We start from the raw sequence: 14,301 nt of genomic DNA, 5'->3' as shown, positions 1-14,301 counted from the left end.
CAAAGACTATCAGAAACATTATATTGATAAAACTGGCACTCATCAGGTTCGCCCCAGGAAAGGAAGACCAAGAGTTGCGTCTGTTCCACAGGATAAGTTCATCAGAGTTACCACCCACATATTGGTTTGTTTCATTATGTGTTCCTTCATAGTCGTGTCATAAATGTTAATGATTATGTGTTTTTTTCTGATTTCTGCTGTAGACCCCTGTTTTTTGGTCAGATGATCTGGAAGGCCTGTCGATACAGAAGCGTTCAGCATCCTGGTCCAGTGCTGAACACCGTGAAGAGGTATTTAAAGAACACACACACATATATAAATGCACTATATTTATACACTAGACATCCAAATACTTCTGGAAATCCCATTTAAGGAATACAATCAACTACTCCTCCCTGTAGAGAGGTATTGCCAGTAGAATAGGACTCTCTGGAGCAGATAAAAATACCAGGCATGAGCTAGGAAAAAGTTCAATAATTCAGAATAAAAGTCTAAAGGCTAAAATGTAAATCGGTAAAGTACAATGAAAGATAACAAGTGCAAATAAAAAAGACATAAAAAAAAGTGTAGCTAAAATAACACTAAGATTACAAAGGAAGAAAAAATATATAAATTAAATAAAGAGTAAAACAGAAGTAAATAAATTAAATATAAAAAGTAAAAGGTCAAAAGTAAAACAAAGAATAAAATAAATAAAAGGATGAAATGAAAAAAATAAACAAATCATATAAATATAAAGGTCAAAAGTAAAACATAAAATAAAATCAATTCAAGGATGCAATAAATAAAATTAATGAATCCAATAAATAAAAAGTCCAAAAGTAAAACAGGGAAAAAAAATAAAAGGATGAAATAAATAAATCCAATAAATAAAAAGTCCAAAAGTTAAAACAGAAAATAAAATAAATTAAAGTATGAAATGAATAAAATAAATAAATCAAATAATTAAAAAGCCCAAAAGGTAAAACAGGGAATAAACTCAATAAAAGGATGAAATGAATAAAATAAATAAATAAATCAAATACATAAAAAGGTCAAAAGGTAAAACAGAAAATAAAATAAATTTAAGGAATGAAATTAATAAAATAAATCAAATAATTAAAAAGCCCAAAAGGTAAAACAGTGAATAAACTCAATAAAAGGATGAAATGAATAAAATAAATAAATAAATCAAATGCATAGAAAAGAAAAGAGGTAATTGAATAAATAAATATGCCAAAAGGTAAAACAGAAAATAAAATAAATAAAAGAGCAAAATGAATAAAATAAATAACATTTATAAAAGGATGAAATAAATAAATAAGAGGAAAAATAGACTAAAACTGTAACAGGCTGTCTATAATGATGGAGCTCCAGTACTTTTGGGATGAGTTAAGGAGTTGAGGACAAGGTGAGGTGCTAATCAGCATTTAAAATACGGACCTCACTAATGCTCTTTTCACTGAATGCAATCAAATCCTCACAGCAGTGCTCCAAAATCTCCTAGAAAGCCTTCTTTAGACATTAGAGACTCCAGTAGTTACTCCAACAAAATTATTGATCTGCACAACAGCGTTCGCTGCTTCCTGACCTCAGTAATAGATTTAATACCACGAGGATATTTGTAGATTTAATATTTGACAGTACAGTAAAAGTATATTTTATGCAGCTCTACTGTTCATACTGGCTCACTGCCTTCAGCAGCTCAGTTAGAGTATATTGGTGGTGTTTTGCTGCGTCTGGATCTGAAGCTCTTTCACTGTTGAACTGAATCCTAATTGTATTCGCTGACAGCAGATCCTGCCTAATCACACTAAATCCTGTTCATTAACAAACGACAGCAAATGACACATGTCAGACTTGATTCCTGCCTCGGAATGAAAATACAGGAACAGGCTCCAGATCAGTGGACCAGTGGCAGTTGATGCTGGGATATTGTGGCCCAATTTTAGTGATCTATGGGCAAGCCACCAACCTGTGCATGGTGCAGCTTAATTTAGAGCATGTAAGTGTCTGTTTGGTATGGTGAGGATGCTAAAAATATGACTTGAAACACACAAAAGGCATCTATTCATTATGGCTGCAGCTATCGATTATTTTTGTATTCGAGGACTCTACTGAAAAATTGATTCGATTAATCAGATAAAACATATTTGCTTGGTTAAAGAGCAGTTTAAAATACACAAGAGAAAACAAAACATTTCACTTCATAATGAATGACCAATTGGTTTCCTTGTTTAGATAAGTTATATTTTTAAATTCACAACATACATTTCCAAATTGCAAACACAAATAGAAATAAATACCATAAGTGAAAAATAAATTTAATTGCATTACTTTCAACTTTGTTGTTTTTTTTTGTAAGTATCAAATATAGGGTAGGAGGTGTTCTCCAAAATACATCAAGACCTGTGAAATAATTGTGACAAAAAAGTATTAAAATGTTGCCATAATACAGTAGGTTCTCCACAGCGCTATGTTTACTGATTAACTTACATAAAGCCTGTATTAAGTGGAGAACTTATCTCTGTTATAATAAACTTACCACACACATTTTTTAATTAAATAAACGATTCCTCGAGGCACAGAAAATTAATCGATCATTTTTTTTAAATTGAGTAACTCAGTTTACTTGAGTAATCGTTTCACCCCTACTATTAATTGTTTTAATGGGTGCGCTTTGAGCTTAACGTGAAATAAACCAATCAGTGTGTAACTTGCCATTTCCTTTAAGAGCCAGGTGAGCTCTGACTTTGGCAGATTGCTATTTTAATGGCGCAGCATTTCTGCGCTTCTCAGCAGAGGAAACTGAGCTGCTTGATCAAGCTGTGAAGTAGGGCTGCAATGATTAGTTGATATAATCGACAATGTTGATTATAAATAAATGACGACTTGAAAAATCTTTATTGTTGACTTAACGTTATTTTGCAGCACTAAATAAAGTACTGGGGACAGAAACACAGTTTACACTCAACTCAGTATGCGTCTCAAAAAGTGCCCAAACACAACAGATTTTTACGTAGTTTCTCACTAAATATCAGCACTTTCCACATTGGAACGACAATGTTCTGGACGTTTAAAGGACATTTAAATCCCATGTTTCTATCGACTTAAAGCGAAGAGAGAGAAAGCTAGAAACAGGAGCTGTATCTACAGCAAGCAGAGATGGAGGGCATGATAAAAATAATTGTTAAATAATCGACTAATCAGAAAAATAATCAGCAGATTTGTTGACTACCAAAATAATTATTTTATTCTGTATCCTGTTCTGTATTGTTGTTGTAAAAGTTGGGTTTGTGCACAGCTGCGTGCGTCCTTGTGTGTGTGTCTGAGAAAGACAGTCTGACGATTAACTGTTGTCAGGGTTTTAATTGATCAGTGGCGCAATTTCCGTTGCCAAAATAGAAACACGCCAGAAATTTAACTGAACACACCTCACTTCCAGATCATCACACCCATCAGTGTAGATATGTTTCTAAGCACCACTGCTATTTAAACGATGCAGGTGGAAGTCATAAAAATAGACTGTTGATGGGGTGTAAAATAGCAATGAGCATAATTTTTTTTTAATCCAATTTTCTCCCAAATTACAAAGGCCAATTTCCTATTTTCCCTTCCAATTAACTCCCCCTATCTCTGGCAGTGCTTTAAACACTAGAAGGGCTAGACAGGCATATGCTTCCTGCAATAAATATTTAAATGTACATACATCAACTCTTTTTTCCAACTGCTGCCAATTCAGCATCACAATGGTAGTGATGTGGGGAGAGAGCACCATCTACCCACCCAAAAAGAGCATACGCAATTGTGCTTTCTCAGACTCCGGCTGCTGATGCATTCTGCAAAGCAGAATGATCTGGTAATGCAACAAATAATTTTACTAGTGATTTTATTCTCTTACAGATCGCAAAACTGTGTCACCAGCTCAGGAGAAGTGTGCTGGGATTTCATCGAAACAAAGAATCACCAGAATCACCATCACTGTCTTTATGCAGCCAAGTGCAGGTTTGTGTGTTTCTCTTAATGTGTTTTCTGTAAGGTATGGTATTTACAGAAAATATAACTAAATAGGACTAGACAATGCCAAATGTCTTGGGACAGATTCTAGTCTGATTCCAATAACCAACACCAGCAGATGACATACTTCACACTAGACCTCAAGCAGTTTGGACTGTGTGTCTCTCCACTCTTCCTCCAGACTCTGCTCCCTTGATTTACAAATGAAATGTAAAATTTACTGATGATCAGTGATGGTTTAATGGAGAGACATGTCATCTGCTGGTGTTGATCCACTGTGTTTTATTATCAAGTCTAAACACACACTGCCCACACTGCCAAAAGTAGCAAATGGTCTTATATAATATTCTAATTTTCTGAGACACTGATTTTTGGGTTTTCATTGGCTGTAAGACAAAATGATCAACAATAAAAGAAATAAATGATTAAAATAGATCACTATATGTGTTCACATTTTTAACTGGATTACTGAAATAAAGTACATTTTTCAATGATATTCATTTTTTTAGATGCAACTGTAGATCTGTAGATCTGCTTTAGTTCAAAGTGATCTAATAAATTAGGTTTTTAATACCTAATAAAATGGTTTTATGTTGAATAGTTCCATCATAGTAAAAAAAAACAGAAGGGATGTTTTAAGCTTAAACAGAGGGGATGTTTTAGGCCTGTCACAAAAATTATTTTTGTGTGTATGTTATATTATCCCAGAATTTAAGGACAGTAATAGATATTATTAGATATAGATATTATTAATACATTTTATTCCGCTGAAATAATGATTTATTATAATAATACAATTGCTTAGTTTAACAAAGCATAGTGTTGAACTTTTATTTTTTTAAGACTCAGACATTCAAATAATAATAAATAAAATAAAACTGATGTATATTTAAACAAAGCTGATTTCTGGGCAAGGTCAGCAAACATTTCTTCATATATTGTATGATTTATCATTTACAGCTTTGGAACAAAGATTACTTAAAAATGATGAGTTTCTTTGAGTTTACTGAATAGATGGATGAACACAAGCCATCAAACCAAACTGAACTGCTTGAATTTTTGCACCAGGAGTAAAGGCATAAAGTTATCCAAAAGCAGTGTGTAAGACTGGTGGAGGAGAACATGATGCCAAGATGCATGAAAACTGTGATTAAAAAACAGGGTTATTCCACCAAATATTGATTTCTGAACTCTTAAAACTTTATAAACATGAACTTGTTTTCTTTGCATTATTTGAGGTCTGAAAGCTTTGCATCTTTTTTGCTATTTCAGCCATTTCTCATTTTCTAAATGACAATATTTTTGGAATTTGGGAGAAATGTTGTCTGTAGTTTATAAAATAAAACAACAATGTTTATTTTACTCAAACATAAACCTATAAATAGCAAAATCAGAGAAACTGATTCAGAAACTGAAGTGGTTTCTTATTTTTTTCCCAGAGCTGTATGTAATTATTATGACAATCAGGCCTAAATCTTATATAAATAAAATCAAATGTGTGTTTATGTGTGTTTGTGTTTCAGACTAAACTACCTCCTGCCTCCTCGACCAGCATGAGCGTCACAAAGCCAGCAGTGTGTAGAGTGAGCAGTTATAACGACAGCATTAACCGTGAGCTCGAGAGTGTGTTCCTCAGCGACACCTGCAGGCAGCAAGAAAGGGTAAACACACACACACACACACACTTTCTCCCATCTGTTACCGCTGATACACAGCATTCACACTGCCTGTCACAGGTCTGAGGATACCTGTTTTTATTGGCTCCTGGCTGTCTAAGGCCCACTATTGGGAAATCACACGTTTGATACCCATTGATGTTGATGACACAGCTGTCTGTGGTCAGGAGTCCAAAAGAGTTTAATTGGCTCCTCAGTCTGGATCGGTAGAATAATCCTCCCTCTCCCCCATTAGTCTGTTCTACTGGACACGCCCTGCTTAACTGCTGGTTAAAAAAATTAGGACATTGTGTTTGATTCTGTCTGTTTTTTTTTTTTATGTTAGCAGACGTGACCGTGGCAGAAGACACACTGTAGTCTCTTAAACTCTAAAAGTAGGAATAAAGCTCCATAAAACTGATAATATTAATTTTATTCTGAAGTTGAATATAACTTAAAGCACAATCAAGTGTATTTACAACATTAGCTAATGAGCTGAAACATTGTGACATATATAATGTTAACCCTTTGAGGTTAAAAAAAAAAATCTAAAATCAAAACTCCCTATTTTATTTTCTATATTTTATCAATAAATAAATTAAATAATTCAATATTCAAGATATTACTTAATTAATATGTTTTTGATCATTGTACAGCTCTGGAAAAAATCCACAAAAAAATGCCCCTTCAGTTTCTGAACCAGTTTCTCTGATTTTGCTATTTATTGGTTTATGTTTGAGTAAAATGAACATTGTTGTTTTATTTTATAAACTACAGACAACATTTCTCCCAAATTCCAAATAAAAATATTGTCATTTAGAGCTTTTATTTGTACAAGTTCAGATTCATAAAGTTTTAAAAGTTCAGAAATCAATATTTGGTGGAATAGCCCTGGTTTTTAATCACAGTTTTCATGCATCTTGGCATCATGTTCTCCTCCACCAGTCTTACACACTGCTTTTGGATAACTTTCTGTCAGTCCTGGTGCAAAAATTCAAGCAGTTCAGCTTGGTTTGATGGCTTGTGATCATCCATCTTGCGCTCGAGATCATATTCCAGATGTTTTTATTTAGTAAAATCAAAGAAACTCATCATTTTTAAGTGTTCTTTTATTTTTTTTCCAGATTTGTATATCCTTATTGTATTTTTACCGTTCTTACTTTCTGAATAAAAGCCCTATTTAATATTTTCCTGTATTCCTCTTTGTTAGGAGTTACAGGATGGGCGCTGTGCTCCGGTTCCTCCTCATCAGAACAGTGATACTCACACACAGAGTACAGATGCACAGCTTTCAATCAGTGACCATCACTGTCCACACCTTTTCCCTTCTGCTGCTGATGCCCCACATGGAACAGAACTCTTCACCAGCAGGTCTGAGTGTGGTGAAGGCTGTGACTATGGTAACAGGATTAATTTCTTACAGTAAATTATAGCTATCTTTAAAGGAGTCAGTCAGCTAAGATGTGTTCAGTGTCTGAAATGTGGCTTTTTTAGCGTTGCACAGGAGCTACAAGGCTAATGTAGCTTTCTTGTAGCTTTTTGCACTATAAGGCGTCAGTTATTGAATTATAAGGCATATTAAATGACACTAGTAAGGAACATGGGTGTTGCCATGTTTCCCTTCTAATTCAGAAGGTCTCGCCACTGTTCTAACATGGTAAACTCGCAGGCTACAGGTCAATATACTCTGAATGGCAAAAGAGCTAGTGCTTAGTGCGGTTAACGGCTAATGCTAATGCTGCTCCAGCAGTGCTAGCCGGGATTTGTAGCAGTCTACACGCCAAAAATACACATCTCTGAGCTAGCACGATTAACGGCTAATGCTAATAATGTTCTAAATATCAAAAGAGCTAGCGTTTAGCATGCAGCAGTGGTAGCCAGGGTTAGCAGCAGGCTACAGGCCGATAATACTCACTTCTAAATGGCAAAAGAGCTAGCGCTTAGCGCGGTTAGTGGCTAATGCTAATGATGCCTAAATGGCAAAATAGCTAGTGTTTAGTGTGGTCAGTGGCTAATGCTTATGCTGCTCCAGCACTGATAGCTGTGGTTAGCAAGAGGCAACAGGCCTATAATACTCACTTCTGAATGGCAAAATAACTAGACCTTAGTGTGGTTAGCAGCTAATGCTAATGATGCTCCAGGCACAGTGCTGGAGAACTAAACTGAAACTCCTGTTTAACTCTTTAATTCAGCAGAGTGGCTTTACTGCTCCTTAATACCTGACTGGTAGAATTCATACATATGGCGCACTGACGATTATTGGGAAAATAATAGCAATTTAAGTGCATCTTATAGTGCAGAAAAATACACTAATTGAAGTGTATAGTTGCAAGCCTAAATCACTAAATCAATTCCTCTCGTCTCTAACCTTGCTGATGTGTTCTGTAACCTCTAATACACTGTTATCTATGAAAATGAGCAATTTAACTATTTGAAAACAATTTAAGGCAAGCATGTGATTTATTTTTTAATGTATGCCCGATGGTAATTGACCATAGACCATATTTGGGGTCAAAAATCCATGGACTAGTTGGTAAATTTCATCATTGACGTGCAGACGCTATGGCCCAATGTGCTTGGGCAACTGCCCTTTTGCCTTCCCTGGCTGATATTGCCCTTCCGAGGGAGGGGAAAAAAATAAAATAGGCAAATTTGATTTCATATTTTAACAAGATTTTTTGTATTTTTGATTGAAGTTTCGTAAAACAAAGTTTTCAGTCAGTCATTCAGATTCAGACACCTGGAGAGGCAAAAGGGAGGGGCGCGGGCGTAGCGCTAGAAAAAAAAAGCGCAGTACACGACCGGGCGACGCTTAAGCCGATTAGCAGAGACACAAGAGGAGTTTGAAGATGCCAGTTCACAGCTTTTCTGAACTAGTTTAAGTTCAGTTCATACATGCTCAGAGTGAACAGTTCATGTTCAAAGTTCACAATTTTAATTCTGAACTAGTTCAAAGTTCAGTTCATTTTACTTTTTTCGTGAGATATTCAAATAAATACTTTTTTTCACACTACAAGCTAGAAATCACTATCCGTTCTTTGAAACTGCTCATTGTACACATTTGCTCATGACACTGCAATTGTGTTTTTTTTTTACCAGGTGATGAATCTCTCTCTCTCTCTCTCTGTCTCGCGCTCTCTCCAGCCCTCCGCGCTCTTTTGCGCACACAATGTCAAAACCATTTCTGTCTGGTGATACATAATTTAAGCGGCACCAGCGAGAATACAGGAGGGAGAAACTTTCTCTCATTGCGTTTCAAAACAGAAAGCAATGAAAAAAATAAATTCCAACGTTCATGACACATAATGTGAACTAATTCACGTTCAAGTTCTTTATTAAAAAATGTGTTGCGTTCAGTTCAACGATCACGAAAAAATGAGCGTGTTCAATGAACGCGTTCTTTTGAACTCGTTCACGCACAACACTGGCCGTGGGAGTAGAGCGACTGCTCTGAAGGTGAGCTTGACATGTAGCCTTCACAGTATTACAAGACATGATCACAATCAACTTCTCTAAAATCCGATGTCGTCGAGTTTAGGACATTTAGTGATCCTAAATAATCTGACAACCACCTACTGTGCCACGTTTAGGTAGCAAAAAATCCCTGACAGCCAGCTAGCTTGCAGTCAGCGTTTTATATGGCTCAGGTTGTTTTGTGGGAGGCTAACCAAACTAAGTTACATGCAGCTGATAACATTTCATAAAGCACTATTTGAATTATTCATTATTATGTTATGATAATATTTCATTATTATTATGAAATGCCCACGGAAAAGTGACAAATACAGGAGAGAGAGAGAGAGAGAGAGAGAGAGAGAGAGAGAGAGAGAGACTCTTTTTTTCTTGGGGGGGGGGGGGGGGGTATGGGGTGCCCTTTCTTCGGGTTAGAGCAACTGCCCTTCAAGATTCCTGTGCACGTCCCTGTATTTCATACTGTTCTCTTGTGTTCTTCGTTCTCTTTTCAGTAAATGAGAGCAGCTCACCGCTGCCCCCACTGGCCAGTTCCCCCAAACCCAACAACAGCTTCATCTTTAAACGGGTTCCTCCTGAAGGCTGTGAGAAGATCAAGGTCTTTGAGGAGACTTTGTGAGTCAGCTTGTCTTCAGTAACCCTAATGATGTGTCTCTTTATACATACATATATTTTTATATATGACTTTTTACTCAGCACAGCAGTGACAGTGATATGGTAGTGGCATGATAGCATATGTGGTGCTGGTATGAGTATAAAGCACAGCACTCTTGTTGGGGTCACTAGTTGAGTGCCTCCAACATCTAAACATACATCTTATGGACAGAGGTATTGAAAACTTAAGTACTGAGTTTATCCTGCTTTTGTTGGAGTAACTGTCTCTACTGTCCAGGAAAGACTTTTCAGTAAATTTTGATGCATTGCTGTGAGGATTTGATTGCACTCAGTGACAAGAGTGTTAGTGTCTGTCTGTCTGTCTATATATTTCTCTGTCTATGTATTTCTCTACATATTTCTCTGTCTATGTATTTATCTGGCAATACATTTCTCTGCCTATGTATTTCTGTCTATCTATTTTTCTTTCTTTATTTGTATTTTATGTATTTCTGTCTATCTATTTTTCTTTCTATATTTGTATTTTATGTATTTCTGTCTATATATTTCTGTCGTTATATTTTTCTGTCTTTGTAATTCTTTGCCTTTCTATTTCTCTGTCTATATATTTACTTCTATGTATTTCTCTATCTATACATTTCTGTCTATATATTTCTCTGTCTATATATTTCTCTATCTATGTATTTCCCTGTCTATCTGTCTGTCTGTCTACTTCTCTATGTATTTCTCTATCTATATATTTCTCTGTCTATATATATTTCTCTATGTATTTCTCTGTCTATATATATTCCCCTGTCTATGTATTACTCTGTCTATCTATTTGTCTGTCTATATATTTACTTATATCTATCTATATGTCTGTCTGTCTGTCTGTTTGTCTGTCTGAAGGGGGGTCTATCTATCTATCTATCTATCTATCTATCTATCTATCTATCTATCTATCTATCTATCTATCTATCTATCTATCTATCTATCTATCTATCTATCAGATCACTGTGTATTAGCAGATGGTTGTTAGTCTATAATTGTACGTAGTGGAGCTACAAAGTGAGGGTTTCCAATAAAATGACCAGTTTGAGTCAGAACCTCTCCAGGATTGTGTGTTTAAATACTGTATGTTTCTCTTTCTCCAGCTCTTGTAGGTCTAGAGGATTCCCGGTCTTCTCCTGCCCTGACCGGAACAAAGTGAGCTTCATCCCGACCGGCTCTGGACCGTTCTGTCCCGTCAGACAGCCGGGTTCCTCCCTCTGTCCCTCAGACTGTAGACCTGTCTCTCAGAACGCTCAGCCCACAGGGCAGTTAAAACAGACTGGAGGACAGGACGTCCCGCCTTCACACTGCTTCAGCTCATACAGGACTCAACACTACTAATCAATCAGTCAATCAACCAACCAATCAGGGACCACGATCAGCAGTGAGGTGTATGGATTTCTCCTAGTGTGTGTATTTCTCATACTTAAGTACTTATAATACTTAAGGAAGCAATGCAGCTACTGTGTTTGAACGGTGAACTGTCTGATATGTCATTATACACTGACATACCAAATGTCAGTAGATGTGATGGATTCACTAGTCTGTACACATGGACAATTCTAGCCAGAAGCTGCCAGTCATGATCTTTAACGCTCACTACACTGCGATAGAGCTTAGATTCGGCTCCAAAAATCCAGCCCGACCCGATCCGCCCTATAAACTGTTTTTGTGAGCCCAAGCCTGATTTAAACCTGGCATTTTTTTTAGTAAGTAAAGCGTTAAAACTGAGTTTTTAAAAGCATTTTTGGGCTTTTTAAGTAGGTGAAATCTGTTCAGAATTATGTCAATTAACATTGCAACACTGAAGAAGCATAGACCAATTATTTAAGAAAAACTTTTATGCAATAATACACAAGAGGGAGTGCTATAACTGTGTGCTGCTGTCGTAGTGCCAATATTACACGTTATAGCACAAACCTTGAGTGTATTATTGCGATTAAACCACAATTCCATTATTGCTGTTTATTGAAAGATTTTGAGTTAAAAAGGACAAGAAAATACAATCTGTTTGGTTATAAAAACTCTCTTGTTGTAGCTGCGCTGTTTGGTTTGTAAGTGCTGCATTGTTGCTAGGTTATCTTTATGTGGCGGAGTAATACTTTACATGGGGAACTTCAGTTACAGTTCATTACCGGCTGATTATGGCACCCATAGAACGCCTCTCAGCCAATCGTATTGCAGGTTTTGAACTAACTGTGGTATAATTATAATAACTGATCCCCCCATCTACTCTAATATAATTAACAATGTTTTAGAATATAAAACACTTTTTGAACAAACAAATTGCTTTTATTTTAAGCATAAAGTCTTAGTGCAAAAACATATAAAACAACAATTTTATTTAAAAAACAGTTTGATTTGTTACTTTACTATATTGTGATTATCACACCATAATTTTATGTAAAATAAAAATAGCATTAAAAAACAGACGCCTACATCACAGACCATTTTCTTGAGCCCAAACTGAGATTTCCCACCACTTTTCTCGGGTCGGGCTCAATAAAATGGTCTGTGATGTAGGCGTCTGTTTTTTAATCATATTTTTATTTTATATAAAGCTATGGTTTGATAATCACAATATAGTAAAGTAACACATCAAACTGTGTTTTAAATAAAATTGTTGTTTTATGTGAGAATCTAAGCTAAGCTTTACGCTGTGCTGTGTATCCACTGTGGGGGGTAATATTAGCCTTGCATTTCCGGTACACATGTAAGTGGCCATTGTTTAGCCTCACTCACAAGATAACACCTCACAGCTTACACAGGTGTGGGCGTTCTCAAGCCTAACCTTGAGATAGCAGTACATGATCAATTTACACAGTGCTGTCCCATGATTTTTGGCATTTCTGTGTAAATCAAACCATTATATACAAAACTCACTGTGAAAACGTTGAAAACAGTGAATTATACTTGGAATTAATAGGAAGGACATTTAAATATTAGAAAAAATGCTTAAAAAAATTCGGATCCATTTTTTTTTACAGAATAAAAATCCAGAATCTGTTTTTTGTATGTTTTCACGCTTTTACTGCTTTTCTATTATTTTGTTTTATTTTTATTTTTTTTTTAATCTGGAATGCACATGTTGTTGAGTGGATTTTTTCAGCTATAAATAAGAAATTGAATGAATGTGAATAGACAACTCAGAAAAAAAACATACTTTAAACATTTTTTATTACTTAGACATACATGCGTTTTATATGTTCACATTTATTTATGTGTAACTGGTACAACTTTACCTGGATGATACAAAAAGCAATAGTACAAGACAAAAAATAGCTAGCTTATTTTTATTTTACCTATAACTGTATTCTGTTTAAAATGCATCTGAAACAGTGTTTTGATGGTGCTGGAATATTAAACTAAAGTTTATTTAGATAAATAGAGTCTTTATCTGTGTTTATTTCGATGTCCTTAATCAAAAGGGGAGGAAATGGTGAGAAAATAACAACCTGTCAACAGCATAATCCAGTGTTAATCACTGAAGGTGTGCTTTAGAAATCTGATCAAAATGAGGACCCCCATTAAAGGAGAACTCTGGGGTAAAATTGACTTGCGGAGTCTATGTATATATGTCTATGTCATAATCAGTACAGTGATGGCGGCGCCCGGAGCTGAAGCTAGCATTATAGGATGTAAACAGTGGTTTTTAATAAGCTTCTTGTGCACTTTTTAAGTTATTAATGCCTCGTGGAGCTACTTTGAGCCTGGATAAGGGTGTGAAAAGTGTTTTATCAGGGGCAAAATATGCCCCAAAGCGCCTGTTGTAAAGAGTGCTGGGCAAAAAGAACAAAATTACTGGATTTCAGAAAAGGTTAGTACTCTTGTATCATGTTTTACTACACCCAAAGTCAAAGCCAAAGATTACACCGGAGTTCTCTTTAAAAAACAACAACAAAAAAAACATATTTAAGGACGTTGTTGCTGTCCATTGAAAAACAAGTGTCTCCATTTTTGTTGAATTTACTTTTTGCTACATAATTTGAACACACACTGTACCTTACACTTTGTCAAAAAATTTTGATGAATGGACCAATAGAAATTCTCCAAAATCACCTGAAATAAACTATTTTTACATTGTCTTCCATCGGAAGTTAAGAGCGTTTTATCTCTCTCTAATAAAAAGTTGCGGTGACACTTAACAATAAGGATATATTAATGAACAATACAGAATTTCTCAACTAATCATTAATTGACATTATTTAATACATTATTAATCAATACAACACTTTCTCAATTCCATATTAAAGCTGATATCCGTACATTTTGGGATTTGGGGGATGTAGAGCCCTCTCTGGTGAGAATGGGTAATTGCGCCGAGCATGCGGAAGAATCATTTTAAACTGGGCGGGTGTGATGCGGTCTCCTTTTAGAGTGGATGAATCCGAATCCAGGTTATGTTCAGTCAGAGAGAGAGAGAGAGACAGAGCGCGCTCAGTCAGAAACTTCACTCCTTCGTTTCTTTGTTTTTACTATGAGTGAATGAGCTACTGAGCTCTGAGTTTCCTCTTCTGAAGTCTCCATTGCTCCA

General features: G+C 35.7%; 1 protein-coding gene across 1 annotated transcript in view; it reads left to right on the top strand.

The window, feature by feature from the left end:
- Window positions 1-13,855, top strand: part of LOC103044586 (glucocorticoid-induced transcript 1 protein) — a 33,506-nt gene extending 19,651 nt beyond the window's left edge. The window contains exons 3-8 of the mRNA XM_022679894.2: window positions 204-290; window positions 3,883-3,984; window positions 5,520-5,657; window positions 6,862-7,051; window positions 9,617-9,737; window positions 10,871-13,855. Coding sequence (XP_022535615.2) covers window positions 204-290; window positions 3,883-3,984; window positions 5,520-5,657; window positions 6,862-7,051; window positions 9,617-9,737; window positions 10,871-11,108 — 876 coding nt within the window. The 3' untranslated portion in view covers window positions 11,109-13,855. The remainder of the gene's footprint in view (window positions 1-203; window positions 291-3,882; window positions 3,985-5,519; window positions 5,658-6,861; window positions 7,052-9,616; window positions 9,738-10,870) is intronic.
- Window positions 13,856-14,301: the final 446 nt, after the last annotated feature.

This window comes from Astyanax mexicanus, chromosome 1 (genome assembly GCF_023375975.1).
Source record: "Astyanax mexicanus isolate ESR-SI-001 chromosome 1, AstMex3_surface, whole genome shotgun sequence".
Taxonomy (NCBI): domain Eukaryota; kingdom Metazoa; phylum Chordata; class Actinopteri; order Characiformes; family Acestrorhamphidae; genus Astyanax; species Astyanax mexicanus.
This window is presented reverse-complemented; position numbering and strand designations above follow the sequence as displayed.